Genomic DNA, 24862 nt, shown 5'->3' on the forward strand with positions numbered 1-24862 from the left:
AAATATTGCAGATTAAAAAGATTCCTTGTTTTTACATTACTGATATTAGTAAACTACAATTCATCATGAAAAGCATGAACCTATGAAATCCTCCATCACCATCCAGTCTGCAGACACTGACAGTCTGCTGTTCAGACACAGTAATTTGTACAAGTCTTTTTGACATACCTCCAGCTTGCTTTTCCTAACATCCATGAATATTTCTTATCATCTGGTGACTTTACTCAGCTCAGGTGAGAACCCTCACAATAAGAGAGTTAGGCAAGGAGTGCTGCATTTCCTAATGACCTATCATTCACAATTTCACACAACAGTTATTCATATATTTCAAACAATAATATCTCTTTATTCACTCTAACTCTCTAGAGCAGGGCGCTGGGACTAGCGCCCCTCAGGCACTATACCTCCTCAAGAGGTGGGATTGGAGCGTATCCATCACGAGGTGTGGTCTTGTCAACAGAGGAACGGCAGTACTGTTCTCGCACCAAAACCATGAGCACAACCACCACAAGACCCTGCACTGCCAAAAGGTAGTCCATCCACAGCACACCTGCAAATGCAAATTACAGTCAGTCCTCGTTTAAAGTTGTTGCACTTACAGTTCTTTCATTACTGAGATGATGATGATGATGATAATACTCATCTTCATTAATGGTTAATTATGATTCTTTATATATTTGCTTCAGAGTCAGAAATGAGTTTTTTTTTTCTTTCTTTCTTTAACACCTACATCATGAACCAGCAGCATGTCTCATTTTCTGTAGCATTTTGCCTGCACACATTCTGAAATTTAACCCTTTCAATCCAGTGATTTACTTTTGTATCTTATTCTTGCTAGCTACCAAGACAACTGTATTCAGCTTAGGAAAGATCTCATGTACACGCTCCAGAAAGTATCGATGCAGAATATGTGTTAAATATTATGACACACGGAACAAAGGAAACTGGAAATTGTGGTTCTGTCCTCCCATAAGCAGGCATCCCAGACAACAGATGACTGCTTAGATGACTGCTATGTCATATACCACTTGTGTCCTTCATAATGGGTAGGGAATGGCCATAAACACTGTATTATATACAGGTATTAACGGGCTATCACTGCCACATGGTCGAATCATTCCAGATGGCATCAGACCCGCAGTGCATCGATACCTTCTGGAGCGAGTGTACAGAAGGGGCTAATGTAGGCTATACAATCCCCTCACATTCAAGAAGGCTATTCAAATGCAAATAATATGACCTGGATTATGCAAGATTAAAAAAGAAAGTGACTACATCACCAGATTGAATGGATAAAGTAAGAACTGCCTGTGCAAACTCAGTCCCACTGCCACAATGGTGTGTGTCGTAGGGTTATATTCGTGTCACCTTAGGACGTCTTCTAGGACCTCTTCCTTATCAGTTTAACTAGCTGCATGCAAGAGGCTGAAGAAAGTATGGATCAGTTGGATCTTGGATTGTATGAATAAAAATGAAAGTTGAAATACAAAAGTCAGTACAGTAAGTGTTTGTGTGTATGCTCCAAGAAAGGACCAAGTGGCCAGAGTGAATGATGAGTTCTGGTGAATGTTGCGGCATGCATGGAGAAGTTTGAGTGTTTTTGATTGGAGATATGAATGGAAAAGTGGGAAAAGGATACCACCTACCGCCAAACAATTTTATTTAGCTGCAGAAAAACTCTGCATCTGAATGGGATATAATTTTCTTTCACATGCTATACAGTACCATACTGTCACTGGTATTGTAGCTTTACATGGGAAACAAGACTATGATTATTATAACGACTGCATCTAACTACAATCTCTAGTAATGCTGTTAACATCCTGTCTGATTAACCACCTACCAAGCACTAAAGAGGGATGCCCTTATGCTTTCCCACCAGTATGTTTTAAGGTAGCCTATGCAGCACTGTCTAGACATACAAATGTCCCCGATTTTTCCTTCCCCTTCCAGCAGTAGTGAACTCAATTAATGAAAGAAATCATAATATCAAACTTCCTCTCTGCGAACCACTGTATTTCAACAGGTCAAGAACCCCTGTACTTGGTATGGTCAAGAACCATTGCCCTCTAACTAGTCAAGAACATTTGCAGTCAAGCCGGAGCTGACAGATACCCAATGAACTGCAGCTACAAGGCTGCTACAAACAAATTCCTGCAGTCCAAGTTAATGTCAGCATACAACTCTAATAACAACAAACAATAACATTATCATTATCTCATCTCTCAAACCCTACTTCTTCCTCGGAATATCAAAACGTGATGTGATATAATAGCCCATAAGCTACTTTGTGTAATTAAAAAAAATAAATCCATCCATCTATCATCCAATCCTACGTTGCCCCACGAGAAGCGTAGGAGCCTAGGGCTAGGCAAGTTGGTCCTGACATTTACAATGAGCGTGACCAGCCTCGCTTATCCCTGAGTGGCATTACATGAGCAATAACCCCAACCATCCCTTGGATATAAACCTTCACTGGCTCAATCCGACTGGAGTGCCGTAATTACCCACAAAACCACCAGGCATCATAATTTGGTTATATGGTTACCACCCAGCATAGTAAATGGTTTCCTGGTGTACAGGAAACCATTTGGCTTGTCACTCAAGTGTTGAGTCACCCACAGACAGAAGGAAGAGGAAAGAACGAAGGACAGCATGACAAAAGAGGGAGTGTAAAGTCACCCACAGGCAGCAGGACATGGAAAGAATAAAGTAAAGAAAGACAGAAGTAGAAGGAAGGAATGGAGGGAGGAGAGGAAAGGGCAGACACCCGAGAGCAGCACTACATCAAGTGAGTGGATGGTGAGCACAACAAATAATACGCACAACACAACTATGGCCTAACCTTTAATTAGTCCAGTTTGTATGGTGAGGAGGAAGAATGCAGCAATAATGTTCCAACACATGGTAAGGAAGGCCCCCACCATCCCCTCAGGCACAGGGTACGCCAGCTCCACTGCCAACTCAAAGAACAGTGGCGAGCAGGCATAGTTGAATGATGACCCAATGATCACACTGATGAAGAGCTGAACTGGTGGTGGATAACAAATTGATCAGAGTAGTTACTTGTTACAGAACAGCCAAGGCTGCAAAATACTGTACTAAGGTCTCTACATAGTGTACCCAAAGAATGTATCAGGTAGGATAAAGAAGTAAGATACCACTTATGTTTCTTGCTCCTGATTCTAGCATGCCTCTAGTGTCAGGATGGTAATTTAGCCCACAAAATGTATGCCACTGGAGACTGTGGCAAACTTCTAATATGAACTTGTGCTTCAGTGCAACTACTTTCTATGTCTCTGGTATTAACATTTTACTGTAAAACCCCTCACAACGAATTAAGTACATGTAGAAAAATGCTCTAAGCATTTTACTCTGAGCCTCGCTTGCAATTTTGGCTACTAAACTACCATGGGCCTTTTAGGTTTAGGTAAAAGCTACAAAACAGATTGCTAACTAAACAATAAAGTTTGAAAGCTGGAGGTTGGAGACTTGACAGACTGAGGATGCCGGTTTCAGAAATGAACAGTTGCAAATATCAAGGACTGAAAATTCATTCAGCTCTTGTATTAGAGGTTGGACGATAAGGAAATGGAAAATGTGAGTGCATTTAAGTACTTGGGTAGTGTGATGTGTAAGGATGAAAGTCTGGAGGATGAAGTGCTTCAAAGGGTACAACAGGGAAGAATGCTTGATGGTTCTTTGAACGCAGTAATAAGAAATAGGGAAGTGAGCATGGAGGTATAAAAGTCGCTGCATGATAGTATTGTGATGCCAACTCTAACGTACGGAGGCGAAGCTTGGACCTTGTTGGAAGGACACAAGTCAAAAGTGAGAGCAGTGGAAATGAGTTATTTGAAAGGAGCATGTGGAGTTATATGGAGAGATAGGCTGACAAATAAGAATGTGAAAGAGTGCTGTGGTGTGGATGTGGATGTGATAGAAAGCATCAGGAGATATATATTGAGGTGGTTTGCCCGTGTGGAGAGGATAGAGAATGAAAGAATAACGAGGAGAGTGTAAGTGAGGTGGAGGGGGTGGAGAGGGAAGAGGAGGCCGAGGATGAGATGGAGACAGAGTGGACAAGTATATGAGGGGGTGGTGTGAGCTGGGGGGAGGGCAGCAAAATGGCGGAAGACAGGGCAATATGGAGGCAATTTGTTTATGGCCACCCCCTATGGGATTAAAGCATCTAGCAATAGACAGATACAGTAAAAGTCCTATTATTCGGCAGCTGATTATTTGGTAGATCCGACATTTCAGCAGTTTTGAGAAATAGTCCCATCCATCCATCCATCATCCAATCCTACGTTGCCCCATGAGGAGCGTAGAAGCCCGGGGCTAGGCAGTTGGTCCTGACATTTAAGATGAGAGTGACCAGCCTCACTCATCCCTGAGTGGCATTACATAAGCAATAAACCCCAATCACCCCTTGGATAGTTTTAAACCTTCACCGGTTCAATCCGACGGGAGCACAATAATTACCCACTAAACCACCAGGTGCCAAAATTTGGTTATATGGTTACCACCCAGCATAGTAAATGGTTTCCTGGTGTACAGGAAACCATTTGGCTTGTCACTTAGTGTAGAGTCACCCACAGGCAGAAGGGAGAGGAAAGAATGAAGGAATGAAAGACAGAAGAGGGAGTGTAAAGTCTTCCTTCTGCCTATGGGTGACTTTACACTCCCTCTTCTGTCTTTCATTCCTTCATTCTTTCCTTTCCCTTATGCCTGTGGGTGACCCATTTACGAAAATCTTTGATTGTTCGGCAGATGTCCAGAATCATCTCGGCAGTCCAGGAAGTGTTATGTGTGACTTGTAGGCCTAATGTTTCATTACGCTTCTGTATGTTCACTAATTTCTATATTTTTTCAGATTCAGGTATAGTACTGTATTGATTACAATTTTGCACAGTATCATACAGTACAGTAACCACCCCCACCAAATTAGCGAGGGTTACGTTCCAAGCCCCCTCGCTATTCTTGAAATTCGTTCATTCTTAATGCCTTCCTGAAAATGACATTTACTTGTAATTGCATAGCCCATGAACCACTGATACTGTAATGCATTACCTGTAAATAAATGCTGTTTGTTAAATCAGTTTTCCCGTTGTTTTTAGCAGTACGGCTGTGACAGCTCTAGTATTTTTATTCCTCAGCATAATGGTCGAAGGGACTGTCCTGTTTAACTAAACCTAACCTAACCGAGTTTAACTGTACCTAATAATTTAACCAAACCAAACCTAACCTAACCTAAAGACAGAAAAATACTTAAAAATGAACTGGAGGAATGTGAATTGCTAAGGTCTTTCTGATGAAAGTTAAACGTACATTTAGCGCTCATTCTTTTGTTCGTTTTTGTGTTTAATGTGAAAGAGAGAGTATTCATGCAAACAGTAATATGTCCCAGTAATCCCTTAATAACCTTCGGCACTGAACAACCCTTTACAGTACCGATGTCAGTGGTCAAGCTAGTGTGAGCTATATAGAAAACTGAACAATTATGGGGAGGGAACGAAGATCATTGGTATGTTTATACGACTCTACGCTACGATTCCAAGCAGTCAGGCAGTCGGTTAAACCTTAGCCGCCGGGGGGTTCCCGGCCACCTCACACTCCTCCCTACTGGGGATTTCCAAGATTTTGGGAAAAATATCCTTACTTCAAACCCTTATATCTGACAAACTATAATAACTAGAGATTCAAATAAAGTTCATAAGACTCACCAACTCTTCCTCTTTCCAGTGAAGGTATCCCGAGGTCTCTAGGTGGTCCCGTCGATGAGTTGAAGATGAGTGGTTTTCATGTTTTTGCGCGCTGCTCCGAGCGCGAGCCACTGGCTGTGGCCTTGGCCCAGCCAGCTAGCATTGGCAGCACTGCCTGGAGTGGTGACTGTAACACTGCCTATTCGTCCTTGGATGGAATGCGGAAGATTCCACTAATTTTTTCTACTCCTCCTTGCTCAACGCCGTGAAAATGAGTCATCACCCGGTTCATGTGGCTCACCCAAGGAATTACCGCCCGCTCCATTATGCCTCTATGCCCCGTAGGTGTGTGAGAAAGGAAATATCTCGTCGTTTTTCTGTACTCACTGCTCCGTATGGAATATTTCTCCTTTACCTCGTTTTTCTGTTCTCACTTCTTCCATAAATAATCATATTTCTCCTTTACTATGACACTTAGAACTGCACATACATCACCATTACGCTTAATTACACTTTGACAAGTAAATATTGTTGCTCTTTCACGCATTATCGTAGAGTATGAGGTAATTATTTGTACTGTAAATCAGACTGCTTTGTACTAATCAGGGTTATAATGAAAATCATAAAAATGTTTCACACAACTAACATTATTTGTACTTCACATCACAGATGCACTGATGCTCATATTTGGCACAATCTCCCTGAGTACTGAGTGAAATAATTTAGGTATAGCCAAGCAGGTATTGTTCTTTGTGGTCCTCTCACAAGTGGTTTTCTTTCAGGTGACACGTAGGCAAACGCAAAGTATTTCCAATAATTTTCTAACCAATATCCAATACACAGTATCAATTTCTGTACTGCACTTATAAATCACTTATATGCATTTGTAGAACTTCTTATAAATGACTTATATCTTAGCACTTACTACTGTATACTTCACTCATACTATCACACTTTTCACCTGTTTATGAAAATACACAAACTTGTGCATTGCTGTACATTATTTACACTTCCCCACACACCTGCTCAGTACTCACGCTCGGAGTGATACTCTGAGAAGCATTTGGGGCATTGAGGGACCTTGCATTCTGCACATTGGAACGAGGTCTCTTTTCGTGCTGGGGGACGGCGTTTGGTTGTGCGGCAGACGTGACACCGCCTGTATGCCAGACAGCCTGCTGCTGTTCTCCCGATCTCCACAATCTTGTGCCGACGGAAATACTTGCACAGCTGAGCCAGTCCGCTGGAGCCGTTGTCCCCCGCCTAGCACCTGTCACCGGAGCAGTTGAATATTGCTCAAGGAGTTCGCGTGCCAGCTCTCTCTCAAACTCTCATATAGAGAGAGGTTTCCTGACAAGCTCCTTGAACAGTATGAAACTGTTCAGGACGGCGATATCAAGATGTAAGAAAGCCTTCTTGTACCACCTGCAGGACTTACGTAGGCAACTGACCTCACCAATTTGCATGTCCGATTTATCAACCAGCTGCATGTTGATATTGTAATCATTGACTGCATCTGGCTTTACCACGGGTTCCTGGTCCTGTAGTCTGTTTTACCAGTTTCCTCCAGCACACCCTTATGAACTGTAGACAACATGTTAACCCGTCTCTTGTCATGCCAAAGAAGTGCTAACGTTCCCAAATTTCTTTGTCAGAAGGGCTCCTTTCTCAGTATTTGCCAGAAATACTGGGAAATCTTTCTGTTGGCCCTATCAGTTCCACAGGACCCAGTACCATGGTCAAGCAAATACTTTGTCAACGCCGGGGCTGTGTAATAATTATCGGTATACAGACTGTGGTGCCTGTTGAAATACCTTTCCATCAGCAATTTCACTACTGATGCAGAGAATCCATGAGGATCATCACTAGGTATACCAACATCTGTTGCCGAGTAAACTATTACATCCAGCACATATCCAGTTTTACAGTCACAAAGCACAAAGAATTTGAGGCCAAATCTGTAATGCTTCGATGGCACATACTGAATAAATGCAAGCCTGCCCCTCAATAACACCAGCGACTTGTCAATAACCATTTTCTGGAACGGATGGAAAACCCTGGAGAATGACTCTTTCAGCATTGTCAGGATTGGTCTTATTTTCCATATCCTGTTGTTCGATTCAGGCCCGTAATTTCGATTGAAGTGTAGGAACCTCAGGACTGCCAGGTACCTATCACGGGCAATGTACTTGCCAAAGACAGGTGTGCCAACGAGTTCATCCACTGACCGATAGTCGTGGAGCACGTTTTTTTACGTGCGCTATCAGCATGGTCAGGGTGAGCCACACAAACATCTCCCCCACCTCAACAGGTATCCATTCACGCATGTGCATGCTCTCGCTTGCAGGTACATCCAGCCAACGCACACACATGGCCTGGTGGAAATTTATTGCATCCACCAGGTACTGCATAATTGCAGTCATGAAAATGGCCTTTAATAGACTGTTAATAGTCCAGGGCCTGAGGGGAAGCGCATCCTCCTGCACACCTGCACCCTCCTTATCAACTGCTGGCACAGATGGCTCAAAGCCGGCACCATCCTCCCACACAAATGTATCCACTCTACCCACCCGTGGTAGAGCAAGCCGTCTGGCAGTTCCACTACGTTTTTCCATCACTCGTGCACGGTCACGGGCAGGGGGGAGGGGAGGAGAGGGAGAGGGAGAGGGAAAGGGAGAGGTGGGGGAGTAAGCAGGTGATGGCTCACCTGACGTGGAACTTTCCATAGAAGATGCTCAGCGCTGCGTATCACCATGTGGCTCCCGTCTAGGAAATACAACTCCTGAAGGGCCTGGTTGAGGCAATTCTGCCCTTGAAGTGGCAGGCTGAGGTGTGGGGGAGCGGTGGAGGAAGATATGTCGGCGAGCAGGAGGGGAGAGTGTGGGGGAAATGGCTCTGCGACGTTTTTTCCGCAGATGTCCGCCAGGTCCATGGCCACTTTCCCGATCTCCTGGGTCATCTTGCGCCTCCTCATCACCAAAATCATCGTTCTCGTAGGCTGTCCCTTCCTCCCGTAGAAGTTGGAGAGCCCTCACTTGCATCGGAGAGTGAGTAGGGGTTGGAGGGCGAGAGAAAGAGAGCTCTCCAGGTGGTAGCTATCTTTACCCTCTGACGACGTACTTTCACTAAGTGTCCTAGATGACACAATTTCGTCTAGGGCACGTCCTATGGCACTATCACTAAAGCCTTTCCCTGGCACAAAGGGCATGACTTTAGCGGGGGTCGATGAGGCGATCGGCCCTTCACGCGGTGGAACGGAATCGGATGACGTTGAGGAAGATGACATGGCTCCTCTCGCTACCACTGCCGAGTACAAACTGAACCGTGCAACCGTGGGGTACCTGTGGGTCCTGCCTACCCCGTAGGTATCACAGAAAATGGTCCCGTGCTCAAACAGTGGCGGGAAGGTGAGTGCAGTATAGTAAGTCAACCAGCGGCCCTGTGCGCCCTGAATCCTGTCATGCATACACGTCAACCAGCAGATAAGGGTTAATCTCCGATGTTTTTGCCCATTTGGTAAATGCACCGTAACTTTATCAATTTTCCGTGACTCATAGCGAATCATAGCATGGGTTTAAGAAGCTAAATAACACATTGCTAGGTGAGGCAGACGATTATCTTCACAGCTTTTAGAAAAATAAATTGATTTCAGAAGGATGGAAGAAACTTACTCTAGGTACTCAGAGAGGGATTAAATTTCTTTCATTTTCTGAAAGATTTGAAGATAATCATCTGGCGCACCTAGTAATGTGTTATTTAGCTTCCTAAACCCATGCTATGATTCGCTATGATTCACGGGAGAAATTACAAAGTTACGGTGCATTTACCAAATGGGCGAAAACATCTGAGATTAACCGACCCCCTGACTGCTTGGAATCGTAGCGTAGAGTCGTGTAAACATACCAGTGACTTTCGTTCCCTTCCCATAATTGTTCACAGTTTTTTCATAGCTCACTAACTCGACTCACTGACATCAGTACTGTAAAGGGTTGTTCAATGCCGGAGGTTAAGGGGTTAATGGAATACATTACTGTTTGCATCAATACTCTCCCTTTCACAAGTAAAAAAAAAAACGAACAAAAGAATGAGTGCTAAATGTACATTTAACTTTCATCAAAAAGACCTTACCAGTTCATATTCCTTTACTTTAATTTATGTAATTTTCTGACTATTTTATTTTGTGTTTGGAAAAAGTACTCTATACAGTACTCACTCCAAACATATTTGTAATAGTATAAGAAGTGATGAGTTCACCAATACAAGTGATGTCCTGAGCTGGTAGGTAATATTCCATATCATTTCGGCCATCCAGGAAGTGTAATCTTACACGTAGGCCTACTGTGTCATTACACTTGTTTATGTTCATTAATTTATATAATTTCAGATTCAGGTATAGTACTGTATTGATTGCAGTATTGTACAGTATACAGTACTCTCTCCAAACACAGTTGTAATACCGTAAGTGGTATGATGACAGTGTTCACCAATATATTTAAGGTACTGAGTAGGTAGGTTTTTTAATTATTTGGCAAATCCAATTTCTCGGCATCATCTCGGTCCCATAAATGCCAAATAATAGGACATTTACTGTATATATATACTGGTACAGACTGATAAGAGAAGTACTGTATACACACCTTTACTGAATGGAAGACACTGATTCATAAGGAGGAGGAACCAGGTGTAGCCCCCAGTGGCAATGATCATGAGTGTGATGATGGTCAGCTTGAGATAGCCAAACAGCAGATCTGAGAAGCGGGAGGCCAGTAGTGCCATAATGACACCTCCCAGTGTCACGTATACACCCATCATACTTGCCTCATCCTGCAGAAAACAAGCATTTTTATAGAAGACTTGTTGGTCTCACAATATTCCTCGGCCAATGACCATAAAACCTCAAATGGACTAAAAGTACATGTATCCCAATCTTAACTGTTAATATTATTGAAGTGGTTTGTTTAGGCTGTATCTAAATTTGCCATTTCAAAAGTTTATATCAGTAAAATAATCAGGAGACAGCATGGATAAACTGAAAAGTATGTCCCCATGCTGATTGGATAAAAAATACCTGGTGAATGAGAAGGGCGAGGTTGATGTCAAGCACACTGGACCATGCCACATTGATGCCCATAGTTATGCTGTATGGCACCACTAGAAGCCAAAGGTTCTTATTCCTGTATCACAAAATATACAATACTTAAAACTCTGCAGAGTACAGTAAGTCATCACAATATGTCAGCTCCATGAGTATGACAATTTTTTTCACACAACTGGTACTGAAAACTGCAGGAAATTGGTATGACAACTTTATGGGATGACCTGGACTTTGGGGTGGGGGGGGGAATCAAGAGCCAACAAATGACAACGATTTTCTGGATGTAAGTAACCAAAATGCACCACACATGCACACATACCGAGTAACTACCCTACCGTACATACATAAACAAACATATACAGTAAGTAATGTGTCCCTGGTATGAACAGCATTAAGAACATCAGTCAAAACAACACTAATTCCTCAAAAGAAACCTTCATAGTAAGGCTGGCCTAGGTCAAAACTGCATAGGGTGTATGTGAAGAGAATGAAGAATACAGAACTGCATAAACAATATGAAAATCATAAACAAGAGCTTCAAAAGAGTTTGCTACTCTCTGGATTCCTAGAATGAAACTAAAGTATAACACATTAATAGCCTTATCACTCTATATAATAGATATAGAGTATATGTTGCCCATAAATGAAGATGTGGAAGGTGGGGGTGTCCACCACCTACTCACACAAAGCAGTGTTCCTTTCAAGTGATTTTACACTAAGAGACAGGCCAAATGGTTTCCCATAAACCAGGAATTCATTCACTACACTGGATGTTAACCATATAACCAAATGACACCTGCTGGTTTTGTGGGTTAAGGTGCTCTAAACAGGTTGTGTCAGTAAGGGTTTACATCTGAGAGGTAGCTGGAGTTTATTGCTCATGTACCGTAATGCCATTCAGGGTGAGTGAGGCCAGTCACTCCTGTCTTAATTGGTGGGAATGAGCAGCCTAGCCCCAGGTTCTTACACTCTCGATGAGGCAAAAAAATTCATGATGATGATATCATTTACAAGTATATCTTTAGCAAAACTGAAAAAATGGGTCTGGACCATAGAACATAGTAGAGCACCAAGGATAAAACTAAGATGTGATAGTGATGAAAGGGGGCAGGGGGAGTGAGTTAGAAGGAGGGCAGCCTAATGGCAGAGGAAGGGAGAAATGTGGCTTGTCTGTGGACACTCCATACAGGATTAAAGCATCTGGCAAGACAAACAAATAGACTGACAGATTGATACACAGACAGATAAACAGTATCAACACATATGCATATATCTCATTTTCTTCAGAAGCTCAAGTGGCAGTGTTGAAATTACATACAAGTAGAATGAAAGCACAATTCAAGTGTATGTCAGGGTAATCGGGTCTGAAACAGAACCCTCTGGTATGATCCTAGAAAACAGCAGCAAACTCTTGACTAGGGCTAGAGTGAGGTGGTCTGGATGTGTGCACAGAAGGGAGGATGATAACTGGGTAGAGGGTACATGAGTATGACATGTTGATGGAAGAACAAGAGCTCTCACAAGAGAACATGGGAAACAGTGTTATGGGATTATTTGGCGGCTCTGGAATTAACCTGGAAGGTAGCACAAGAATGTGCAGCTTGTAGAGCTGCCATAAGGTAAATCGGTTCACAAATAATGTTGATGATGATAAAAGAGAGGTCTGGCATAATACTATACTGCCAACTGCAGACTGGCCATCATATTGAAGCAAGAGTGTGTTAAAATTTGAAAAACAAAATCTTACCCAAGAAGAGAAATGATTTCTGCCCTTATTGGCTTAGGATGGTCATGGATGAGCGAGGTGAGTGAGGGAGGGCGACGAGGACGCTCAGGGAAGTATGCAATCACCCCAATGAAGAGAGCATTGCACAGCCCAGCACCTAGTAGGGAAAGAATATTTTGTACACTTATCATTCTAGGAATAACACTTGAGTCCCCAATTACAATGGTCATCTCATACCAAACTAATGTACCACACAGCAGGGTAATTGCGTCAAATATAGGGCTATTGCGCCAACTACTGGAAAGTGTCCATTATAGAAAAACCTCAATATAACGTACCTTGACAGACCAAATAGCTATCAAATTTAATGGAGACACTACAAAGCCACCAACTTCCACCAGTTATAACAAACAATGTCCATTAAATGGGGTATAAGATATGTGTTTCATGAAGAACTACAATGACAAGGATGTGATATACAGTAAACTGCAAAAGGGCAAAATTATGGGCCAAGTTAATGTACAATGGGTACAGTTTTCAATTTTAGTATTAGAATATGCTGTTGTACCCATTTACATTCAAATATGTCCTTGAAATCACACCACAGGAGGAATATTGGATAGAATGTTTTTTCGGCTTCATGAGATAGAGTTTCCCTTCAACTGATCCTGTATAATAAGATTTTACTGTATACAAGTGGTTACCAAAATTTGTAGTATTTACTGAAACATAACCATTTGGAATTTATCAGAGGTGAGCAGTACCACTGGTACAAGTAACGGCAGTACTACCGGCGGTGCTTTTTTAGTACTGCTATTGGTGCCGGCAGTATTTTTGGGGGTTAGTGACCATCATCCACTCACTTGATATATTGCTACCTACTTCATCCTTAGCCTTTATCATTCTTTTTCTGTGTCTGTCCTCCTCTCTTCCTATATCTCCCATCTTTCCTGTCACTTTTTATTACTCTTCTTTCCTTTTCAGGTGGCTTTACACTGAGTGACAAGCCTAATGGTTTCCTGTAAGCCAAAAAGCCATTTAAAACACCGGCGAGGTAACCATATAACCAACCCGCACGTGTTCCCTCCCTGTCAACAAGTGGGTTGCTGGAGGGTTAGTGCCCCTCCCCGTAAAACAAATAACTCAAAGTCAAATGGCCATCCCTTACGGGATTATGGCGTCTGGTAGTAGATAGATATATAGACAGACAGTACCGTTACTGATACCACTGGTACTTTCTTAGCCATTTCCTTAGCAGCAGCGATAATCGTTGCATTTTGGTGAGAGTATTCAACTTTTAGAAAAGTGTCCCACAGTAACAGTGAACTCTGATGGATGCTACCCAAAATCGATGAAATGCTGAACGGCATCGTATGCCCTGCTAACAACCCGAAGTTCAAATTGGCATTTTGGATGGAGTGACTTATCAACGACACACTGAATGTGGAAGGAATGAATAGGAGAGTGACAAATCAATTAGTCAGTTTGTTGGAGAAAGCCAGTAACAGAGAAGAAGACACGCAGAGTACCAGTGGCAGGGAGGTTGAAGCAAAAGTCTAAAGAGCACAAGGTCAAGGTGGATGACTATTTCAAAGCATGGTATGACAGTGGAAAGAAAAGCAAGGAGACTGGAAATTTGGTGTGAAGTTTTTTGGAAGACAGGTCAGAGAAAGACTTAAACAGCTACATGTTCCCATGCAAAGCACTGATGGATTTATTCATTAGGTTCAGCACACCGATCCCCTCCAGTGCTGCAGCAGAATGACTGTTCTCAATGGGAAAAGATGTCCTCAAACCAAAACAAGCAGGACTAAGCGACCATCATTTTGAAAAGCTTGTAGTTTTGATGAGAAATAAATAATAAACCAGATGTAAAAGGGCTGTAAACAGGAATATGTGGAAAGTGGTACATCAGTGAATAACAAGTTTTAGAATATAAGCTGTAACACCATTTTTAAATTTTTATTTAAACCTTTAACCCCTACACCGCGGGCATGTTTACCAATGTTTTGCGTGTGCCGTGGGGTTATTCGGGCTCCGACAGACTCTCAAAAAATATTTGCCAGAAATCAGTTATTAGTCCTAGAATATTAAAATTACATATGCTTATGGCACATACCTTCAGCTTTCTCCTGGAATGTTTGTTGAGCCTTCGTCGGTTACCGTAGGACTTGTGGAGACCTCTGAAGTTGGGTAACGAAGTCTCCACTTTACACTTCCCGACAACCCGTAATATGATTACCACAGCCAGATACCAACACTATAAACACTACTCTATGATTTTCAAGTAGTTTGGGATCCATACTCAAAAAAAAAAAAAAAACACCGTGAAAGCAATGAAAATTATGAGCACGTCTGACCGTCGCACTTGCCCTAGTTCGTTCTTGGTACTCTGTCATTTATTATTCATAAAACCCCTCACACTTTATATTTCTATTACTATATAACACTTATATATATCTACAGTCTTTATCCATAAGTTTCCTTCAGTAGTATTAGTTTATTGTCACTGTAGAGATTCAATATCTTTCAGTAAAATACGTAGCATTCACTTTCTCGTCCTGTATACTGGCACTTAGAGTGATTGTCACTTTCACCTTCACTCTCATAACTCATAGTATTCAGACAAGCTAGAGTGAAACTTTCACTTTTATTACTCCTAGGGTATATACTCGTATTCTTAGAATACTGTACTACTCATTTACATTTCTATTTACGTTCTCTATTTTATTTACGCTATTTACATTTCTATTTTATTTACACTGTGTTATGCACTGTCACTTGAAGTAACTTATAAAACTATTATCCACTGTTCATGTATATTTACATTCATTACTTTCACTTGCTGTTTACACATTATTTACAATTCCACTTGCACTGTTTTACTCAATAGAAAGATCGTAGTCACTCTTTTATCAATTGTCAGCCCTTTACCTCTTTCCACATGAGGTTTAGTAGGGGGTAAAGGTCACAGGGCCCTTTGCATGGGGGTGAAAAGTCCCTGAAGCTAGCAAGAGCGAACTGACGTACCTCCACGTTAGAAGATGAGAGTGAACTGATAAGGGTGGGCCGGGGTGGTGGCCTACCTAGGGAAATTCATTACTACCAATGTTAGCCTCTTGAAACAGCTATATATAGCAGTGAAATGACTGGCAAGAAATCTAGACAATACATTATAAATTAGGTAGTTCCAGGTGAATGTAAATATCACTTAGGCTTCTCCCCTCCCTCCTTATATGTATATTTATTACGAAAATAGATTATACGGCATATTTCAAGGGGAAATAAACAGCGAAACTTAGCGAACGAGTGCACGCGAGGTGTTGTCAGGTGATAATTAGCCAATTCCAGGTGTATGGCACTCTCACTTACCTTATTTCTTTCTTGTATATATTATTTGGTATAAGAATAGGGCATAGGGCTTATTTCAATGGATGAAATCGGTGAAAAATTCCAGGGAAGATTTACTTAGCGTAGCACGGCCGGGCAGGCGAGAGGATAGGGTAATGGAGGGGGAGTAGGAAGGGGAGTCAAGAACGGGGAGAAATGGCTAAATTGTCAACAATGGATGGGAGTACAGATGACATTAGGAGTGCTGACTAGTGTTGGACATTGGCAGTACTGATAGATGATACAAGCCCCCACTTGGAAGCCTAGGTGAATTCAAAATAACACAGAATCACAAAAGCGATGCCCCACGGTATGATCTCTTGCTCCCAAGCGTCACGAAAGTGACGCCCCGCGGTTAAGGGGTTAAACCACAACTATGCTCGTACTGGGATTATTGTATAGGTTTGGTCAAGGGACAACTCAAATAGTAAATAAAAAAGTACCGCTAGGAAGTACCGATAGCACTACTGCCGGTACTTTTCAAAAGTTGTAACACTATCACTACCGCCGGTACTGTTTTCGACCACTATTGCCATTGCTACCGCCAGTACTTTAGGAGTACCACTTGCCCACCTCTAAAATTTATTCACTACAGTACAGTGTACTCAAATTACTACACAATCCCAAAATTTCATCATGTTACATGATTACAGTAAACTCTCATTTATACATCATCACAATACCCGGCCAAACGCAATATCCGGCACTGTTGGCTCATCTCTATTAAAGCAATATCTGGCGCAGAAACAGGACATAACCGGCAGGTCTACGCAATATCTGGCGTAGAGACGTAGCCAACCAGCTTTGTATTACTGTGTTACTATTTCTGTATCATTATTTTATTGTATTTTATGCTTAGTTTTCATCTTTTACTCATGGGAAAGTTTTTAGGATAGAGGGTCAAGACAGATGGTAACACAATATCTGACATGATGCCGAATATTTAGCCAATGGGGGGGATACTATGCAGTATCTGGCATTTCACTTTATTTGGCATGGGGCTTGGCCAAATTAAAAGGGACAGTTCAGAGTTTACTGTGCTATGTATTCTTCTTACAGGGAAATGGTTAATATCAATTTTTTTTACAAAAACATTAGCTGGAAATACTAAGGTTTGGTGATCAATGAATTAAAATGCCTGCACACTTCAAAATGCTGTCAGTAATTGTGGACATTAAAAGGAAAGTTATGGCAATTGTGGATTTACAGCATTCAGCATACGGTAAAATCTCACTATAATGGACTAATTGGATCCTAAGCCATTCCAAAAAATGCGAAATTCCGATAAAAGCGATATCCGGACTTCCCCCTGATAACCCAGATGTTTTCCGATACAGTATATTAGGCATTAGTCCGAATCGCACCAATGGTTTTAAACGGTTTTCTCTACCACTGCAGTAATGTACTGTATTATACCTTCACTGCAATAATCAAATGGTATAATATCTATACAGTAGTCCCTCATTTATCTAGACATGTTCATTATCTGGACGCTGGACCTTGGCTCTACTAAACCATTATCTGAATTTACTTGCTATTATCCGGACGTAAAAGTCCCCAAGAACTTCAACCGGCCAGCCGACATGTTCAAACATTCGGTATCGAGGTTGCTGGGCTCAAGCCATGAGCGGGAAGTAGGCCGTAACCCACAACCAGAGCTAAAATATCTGTCCGCCCCTATACTGAATGGTCAAAGTCGTGCACTCCCAATGAACATCCAGCACCCAAGTAATACAACTGTAACCCACAAGCGGTGTCAAAAGGTTGGTACGCATCCCCACCCAATGTCCCACATGGCCACCAGACTAAGTCTTTCCTAACTGCCCCCGAGATTGTAACACAGACCGCAAGCCACGAGTACATGTTCAGTGACAGCAGCCGTCCACCTCGTAACAGAAGGGGGAGAATCCTGCCCACAGCCTTGCTTCTCCCCCCCTCCCATCCCTCCTCCATACCCTCCCAGCTCCCCCTTTACTCCCTCAATCCTTACCCTTCTCCATGGTGATAACACTGACTCGTTTTTTTTTTTTTTTTTTTTTTTTTTTTTTTTTTTATCTAACTACTATTGGTTATATCAAAATTCCACAATATCCACAAGGAAGCTCATGAAATTCTGCATCTAGGCATATGCTGAACTCTTCGAAGGTGCTGGTAAAATTTTGCACTAGGATGGTGGGAAGGTATATGATGATAAGTTTTACTCCTGAGCACTTTGCTCTCACTGCATTTCTGTACTTGTACTTATCAGTTTTTGTGTTTTCATTAGCTTACCTTACAGTACAAATACCTGCGAAGATGATGGTATACCATTTATACCAATATAACCAAGGAGCAATCACTCATCACAGATAACTGATTTTCAAACCATCTTCAGTTTTTTTGTGGATTATTGTTGTTTATGCATTGTCTTCCTAATATTTAGTATTAATATGAATAATTCTGTGTGTGTTTTGATGTCTCAACATGGCAGAATGATCAGAAAACAGTGCCAAAATTAGGAAGGGTACTGTACATACTGTGGGGTATAGGTAGGGTGTTTTTGGTTTTCAATTTTTTTTTTTTTTTTTTTTCATGGTTTCCTTGGTGTTTAGCATTACTCTGGATATTCCTATGTGTGTTTTAATGTCTAAATATGGCAGACTGACCTGAAAACAGTGCCAAAATTAGGAGGGGTACTGCACTTACAGTAGTGTATAGGTGGGTGTTTTATGGTTCTCAACTTTTCTTTTTCATGATTTTCTTGGTGTTTAGCATTACTTTGGATAGTCCTGTGAGCAATCTGATGTCTAAATATGCAGACTGACCTGAAAACAGTGCCAAAATTAAGAGGGGTACTGTACATACAGTAGTGTATAGGTAGGGTAGGCCTTTTTTTTTTTTTTTTTTTTTTTTTTTTTTTTTTCCAATGGTATTTTTGCATGGTTTTCTTGGTGTTGAATATTATTTTGGATAATCCTATGTATGTTTTGATGTCAAAATATGGCTGAATGACCAGAAAAACAGTGCCAAAATTAGGAGGGGTACTATACATACAGTGGTGTATAGATAGGGTGTTTTTTTGGTTTTCAGTGGTATTTTTGCATGGTTTTCTTGATGCTGAAAATTATTTTGAATAATCCTGTGTATGATTTGATGTTAAAATATGGCTGCATGACCAGAAAACACTCCCAAAATAAGGAGGGTTACTGTTCATACAATAGTGTATAGGTAGGGTGTTTTTTGGTTTTCAGTATTTTTTCTGCACGGTTTTCTTGGTGTTTAGCATTACTTTGGATATTCCTATGTGTGTTTTGATGTCTAAGTATGCCTGAATGACTGGCAAACACTGCCAAATTAAGCATAGGTACTGTACAAATAGGTTAAGTACAGGTTGGAAGTTGGATATAGGTTGGGTCTCGGTATGGTAGGGGAACAGTGTTCATTATCCGGATGTTGCCACTACCCGGACAAGCCTTTGGCTCTTATGTTCGGAGAAATGAAGAATTACTGTAATAATACTGTACTGTGCACTGCTAAACATGTCATATATTTACCTTATTGTGGTGAACATAGCTGAAGTAGTCCGGCAGTCCGGCATGCTTCTGACTTTATTGGACTTCTTCCGATATATAAGAATTTAATCCAGTAGCTCCTCGATTCCAATAAAAGCGAATTCCAGGCTACTGATGTCCGTCATATCAAGGTTTTACTGTATTGCGTGTAGTCCCTTATATGCACCAATGGGGCAGCTGTGCCAACGCCATGACGAGGTAATTGCGATCACGATATTAACTGTTGTGAACATACAGTATTTCACACACTAAACAAGCTAGCTAATATGCTGTTGTTCATTTACCTGTAAATGAAACAGTAACAAATACAGTAAGACTTCACTATAACGGACTAATTGGGGCTCAAGCTATTCCAAAAAACGCGAAATTCCGATAAACGCGACATCCGGACTTCCCCCTGCTAACCCGGACTTTTTCCGATATATCAGACATTAGTCTAGATCGCATGAATGGTTTTTAAACTGTTTTGACCACCATTGTAGTACTCTACTGTGTTATAACTTCACTACATTAATCAAATGGTATAATATATATAATAATACTGTACTGTACACTGATAAATATGTCTTTTATTTACCTTATTGTGTCAAGTGGGGTTGGTGGAGGATTAGTGCCCCTCCCTGTAAAACAATTAACTCTAAGCCATTGGCCACCCCGTCTGGGATACATGGTGTCTGGCAATGAATGAATGAATGAATGTGACCATACCTGAAGTGGTCAGACAGTCCGGACTGCTTCTGGCTTTATCGGACTTTTTCCGATATATAGGAATTTAGTCTGGTAGCTCCTCAAGTCCGATAAAGGCGAATTCTGGTCTATTGCAGTCCGTTATATCAAAGTTCTACTGTACTATGAGCAGACTTACAAATCCCAACTGCAGGATGGTAAAGGGTCATTATATTATGGTGTGCAATCCATATAGAGGACATGGCAAAGACTATCATTATATGTATAAAGTGTGTTGCCCAACTTAACTGGGCCAAAAAACAATGCATGGACATTTGCTTTTTTCATAAAATATAATCACAGAATGTGCAGCCTGGGTTTCTGACTTTCAAAGATTCTGAGGTCCCAGACTTTGCAGCCATATCTATAGAGCAGACTGTTTTGAAATTAGAGAGCCCTGAGTCTGTGAAAGGAAGACTCATATTTAAGCATAAAAGACTGCAAATCTCCCAGCCCCCCTATCCCAAGAAACACAAAAGGAGCCTGATTATTTTACCAAAGTTAATTTTTTTCTTACAGATTTCAAGAGCTTGAATTTAAACACCTGAAAATGTATAGTTCACTCTCATATGACTAACGGTTACCGCAATATTGACCGACAAAGAATGTAAAAAATAACAGAAGTTACCCCTCGCTTACAGTATAAAGCGAGAGGGAAAAAATGCACCAAAGTAAATTTTGGTTTTATAGGTTTGAAGAGCTTGCTTTTACACACCAGAAAATGTATATTTCACTCTCATATGTATAATGGTTGCTGCACAATCGGCCATCAAAAATAAAAAAAAAGCCACTCCTCGCTATGAACAAGATTGGGATGTCCTTGAGAAATAAGGGGGAATAAGGAGGTGGAGATAGTGTGACGGGGCATCAGGAGAGGGGGAAAGAGAGGAAATATGCCTGCCACACACAGAAAATATGGTTTAGAGGGGGTACAGGGGGTAGTTTGGATGGGAGGGGACACAGAGAGCAGAATCCAACAAAGCAGACGGAGGTGCGAGATGGGATGGGATTAGTCCCTCCCCACACCCAGGGAGGGGGCTGGAGCATGCTTCCCACCACCTAATCTCTTAGTTTCCATTGGCTAGGTACCATTTTTATCATAACGGAGGCAACATTACAGCACTCCAATTTTTTGTAACCTCTCTAAGATCATCAGCCATACATACCAAGTTCAGAAACCAACGATCGTCGGTCATAGGACTTCAGGGATTAAAGATATATCTGGTGCCACTGGGTCTCATTGTATGCTAAATTCTATACTCTTTGATGTCAGTACATTTTCATTAGATTTAACATTAATTGTGTGCTTGCACCATGATTATCAAATACACTATATACCAAAGTTCTGTTCTCACCACTATATGACATCCTAATACTTCACAATGTTCTGTTTTCAGCAGTGTTTAATGTTTGCTTGAAGGTTCAAATGCCACTGGCAAACAGAATTCATGAGTGAAAACACTTTAATTTTATACAGACTGACGTGTGGTCCCATGATGGCAAGGTGGGGGTGCTCTAGGTGACAACTTGTACCAGCACTGGGAAAATTCAGGTGGGTGGCAGAAGTTTTTTGGAGCATTTTAGATTTTGCAGTCAATGTCACCCTCCCTAACCCCACTGAACCCACCCTATATCAACCTTGCTATGCAATAAATTGTTATGCAATAGGTCTTCACTAGACACAACCCTGTTGCATAAAGAGACCAGACTATACAACTATTTTTATTGTTTTACTGACTGACTGCATTATCAGCCACTGCATACCAGGGGGTGACTGTATTAAGTTGCGGTAATTTGTAAACTGTGTAAAGAGTACTGTTTAAGTTAGGGTACAATGCACACATGATCAATAATGAATAACAAAACAGTATGAAGAGATAGCATTTATGAATAAAGCTTACCCGGTACCTAAAATTTACTCACAAATCTTACACACCAACTTCCAGCAAACCTCACTGCAAATATTCACGGCAAGTGAAGTGGACTGTGGATAGTTGGTTGTTCATGCCACTGCCCACAGCAAATATGGCATACATTCTGTATCATGCAACTGCATCTGCTGTTTATGACCATGAAAAGAGCACAGTGTATGTAACATCAGTTTCATAATTTTGGAAAGAAGAGTTAAGAGGCAAACTCTCATTAACCGTAGTCACAATACCCAGCCCAATGCAATATCCAGCGCTGCTGGCTCGGCTCTATTAAAGCAATATCTGGCAAAATTATGCAATATCTGGCACCAAAAACGGGGCGTAACCAGCTCTATGCAATATCTGGTGTTGAGGCGTATCAACTGGCTCGCAATCAGTGGCTAACTGGAGCTGTATTACTGTATTTCTGTTCTATATCATTATTTTATAGTATTTTATGCTTAGTATTCATCATTTACTCATGGGAAAGTTTTTAGGATAGAGAGTTGAGACAGACAGTAGCACAATATCTTGGTAGACGCCGAATGTTGAGCCAATGGGGGATTACTATGCAATATCCGGCATTTCACGTTATTCGGTGTAGGGCTTGGCTGATATACTGTACAACGAATAATTGAGACTTTACTGTATTATGAATATTATTACAGGAATCAGCAAATTCTAATGTGATTCTGATTATCGGATATATTCTCATTCTGTTACCAACATTAGTACATAGGGTTTTGCTGTCCAAAACACAGCCCTATGATGACAAAAAATCAAAGAACAAGTGTGAAACAGATGCAATGCTGCCGCTAGATGATTCCAGTACTTACTGATCCACATATAATCCCAGATGCTCCTTCGTAGATGGTCAACATCATCATCGCTAATAGGTGGGCCAGTGGTATTGGAAATGTTAGTGGGCACTGGCACCAGCAGTGGACCCAGGAAGAACCCACCAGCATTACCAAGTTGATTGAATGTACATCCAACAGCTGGAGATACACGAGATAAATTAGCTCTAGACTCTTTCCGTTGTAACTTGATCTAAAACTGTAATCTCTACATCTTGAATGTTGAGCCACAACAAGAGATTAACATAAGAATATGATTCTAATCACAAGAAGTGCTATGAAAAAGATGAGAGCTGTAATAGTCTCATTCTCCCATTATGGTATAACAAATGAACACTATGAAATAGCTAGAAACAGAGCTTTACCCTGCCACTGAGCTATGCAAAACAAGCTGTGAAAGATAAAAATCTCTTCCACATTAAGGTGGATGAACTATAGTCAAACCTCTACGCTACAATGGTGTCTTTTTAACCTCTACACACCAGCATTCTTTAGGTGCAGCTGCTCTCTCAATATGGCAATATTTCCCAAAATAGCCTTATTTCAAACCTTCATATCTGGGAAAGTATAGCAGTCAGAGAAACAAAGTAAAGGCCATATTACTCATCAGCTCTTCTCTTTGCAAATAAAAGTATCCCTAGGTCTGCAGGTGGTGGCGTCAATGAGTACTGACGTGAAGAATACAAGTAACTTTTGGCACTCAATGCAGGATGTCTTTGTGCATGTGCATGCAGCCCCAACTTTGGCTTCGCTCTCAATGTGATAACTTCTCCACTACTAGATAAACAAGACACACTGGCATCCAAGGGGTCCATGTAAGGGGGGAATGGAATGGGACGAGGAGTCTCAGAAAACATCATTCACCACCTGGCTAAGTCACAGAGAAGACTGAGGTACCCTTGCGTGAGATGGCGGGACTCCCTCCCTACCCTTTGGTGACAGGATCAAGTGGTCGCCACTTCAAACTATTGCAGAATACATTTGTGGTTCCAACTGATATCCGGAGAGCCCTCTCAACCTCTTTTGCATCGGTCCCGACTGACGCCCGGCGGGTATGGGTTAAACTGTCCACTTGCTACCACCCACATGAATTTATTCAACTTGTAGAGGACCCCTTACCATGAAGCAGAAAATGGCATATGTTTTCAATCCCCTTACTGCTACACATCCTTCCTAAGAAATCATCTAGTGATAGCCTAATTAGCTTACAATGAAAAATATATCACTGTAGTGATGTGGTTAACTAAGTGAATCCTTTTTGCTGAATATAATTTTCTGTCAACAGCTGAAATACTGACTGAAGTTGTTAATCCTAAGCTACAGCATTAAGCACCACAGTTCTTAGCAGTTTTGCTATGGTGGACTTTTCTCATATCTGAAAAAAATCATCTGACATTGGTAAAAAATTAATACAGTACTGTACTGTTCTTATTTCATAATCAGAAGGTTAATAAGAGTTTTGCCAAAACTGAACAGAATCATCTAGCTGTTGTTACTGTCGTTGTTGTGTTACCCCTTTCTATATGATCGAGCAGACGCATCAGCTGCAGGTAAGAAACTCAGGGTTGTTAATAAAGACAACCTCATCATCATCTCACCTCTCTCTCCCACAGATGGGGATAAGTAGGATGAAAAAAAATAAATAAATAAATAAAACAGTGGGAAAACTAACCAACAGCAAGCCTACTGAGTCACACACTCATTTATTCACCATTTAAGCCCACAGAATCATGACTCTACCTCACAGGTACACTTTACCACATATGCTGTAGCTATTACTCCTCCATCAAAATTCAGTCAACCATCTCAATCCCTTTTCTGTTCCCTATCCTCATCAACTTCCATACCTTGCTTTCTCACACATTCATATACCATTTCCACTCACTTTTTTCTAGGTCTCCC

General features: G+C 41.3%; 1 protein-coding gene across 1 annotated transcript in view; it reads right to left on the reverse strand.

The window, feature by feature from the left end:
• Positions 1-345: 345 nt before the first annotated feature.
• LOC145408000 (solute carrier family 49 member 4 homolog) overlaps positions 346-24862 on the reverse strand; it is a 55513-nt gene continuing 30996 nt past the window's right edge. Inside the window, exons 6-11 of the mRNA XM_080278803.1 lie at positions 22940-23101; positions 12548-12683; positions 10774-10879; positions 10343-10529; positions 2846-3031; positions 346-550 (exon numbers count right to left, since the gene is read on the reverse strand). Coding sequence (XP_080134929.1) covers positions 399-550; positions 2846-3031; positions 10343-10529; positions 10774-10879; positions 12548-12683; positions 22940-23101 — 929 coding nt within the window. The 3' untranslated portion in view covers positions 346-398. The remainder of the gene's footprint in view (positions 551-2845; positions 3032-10342; positions 10530-10773; positions 10880-12547; positions 12684-22939; positions 23102-24862) is intronic.

This window comes from Coenobita brevimanus, chromosome 75, assembly GCF_032717465.1.
Source record: "Coenobita brevimanus isolate Jiangsu-jjx chromosome 75, ASM3271746v2, whole genome shotgun sequence".
In the NCBI taxonomy this organism is placed as follows: Eukaryota; Metazoa; Arthropoda; class Malacostraca; order Decapoda; family Coenobitidae; genus Coenobita; species Coenobita brevimanus.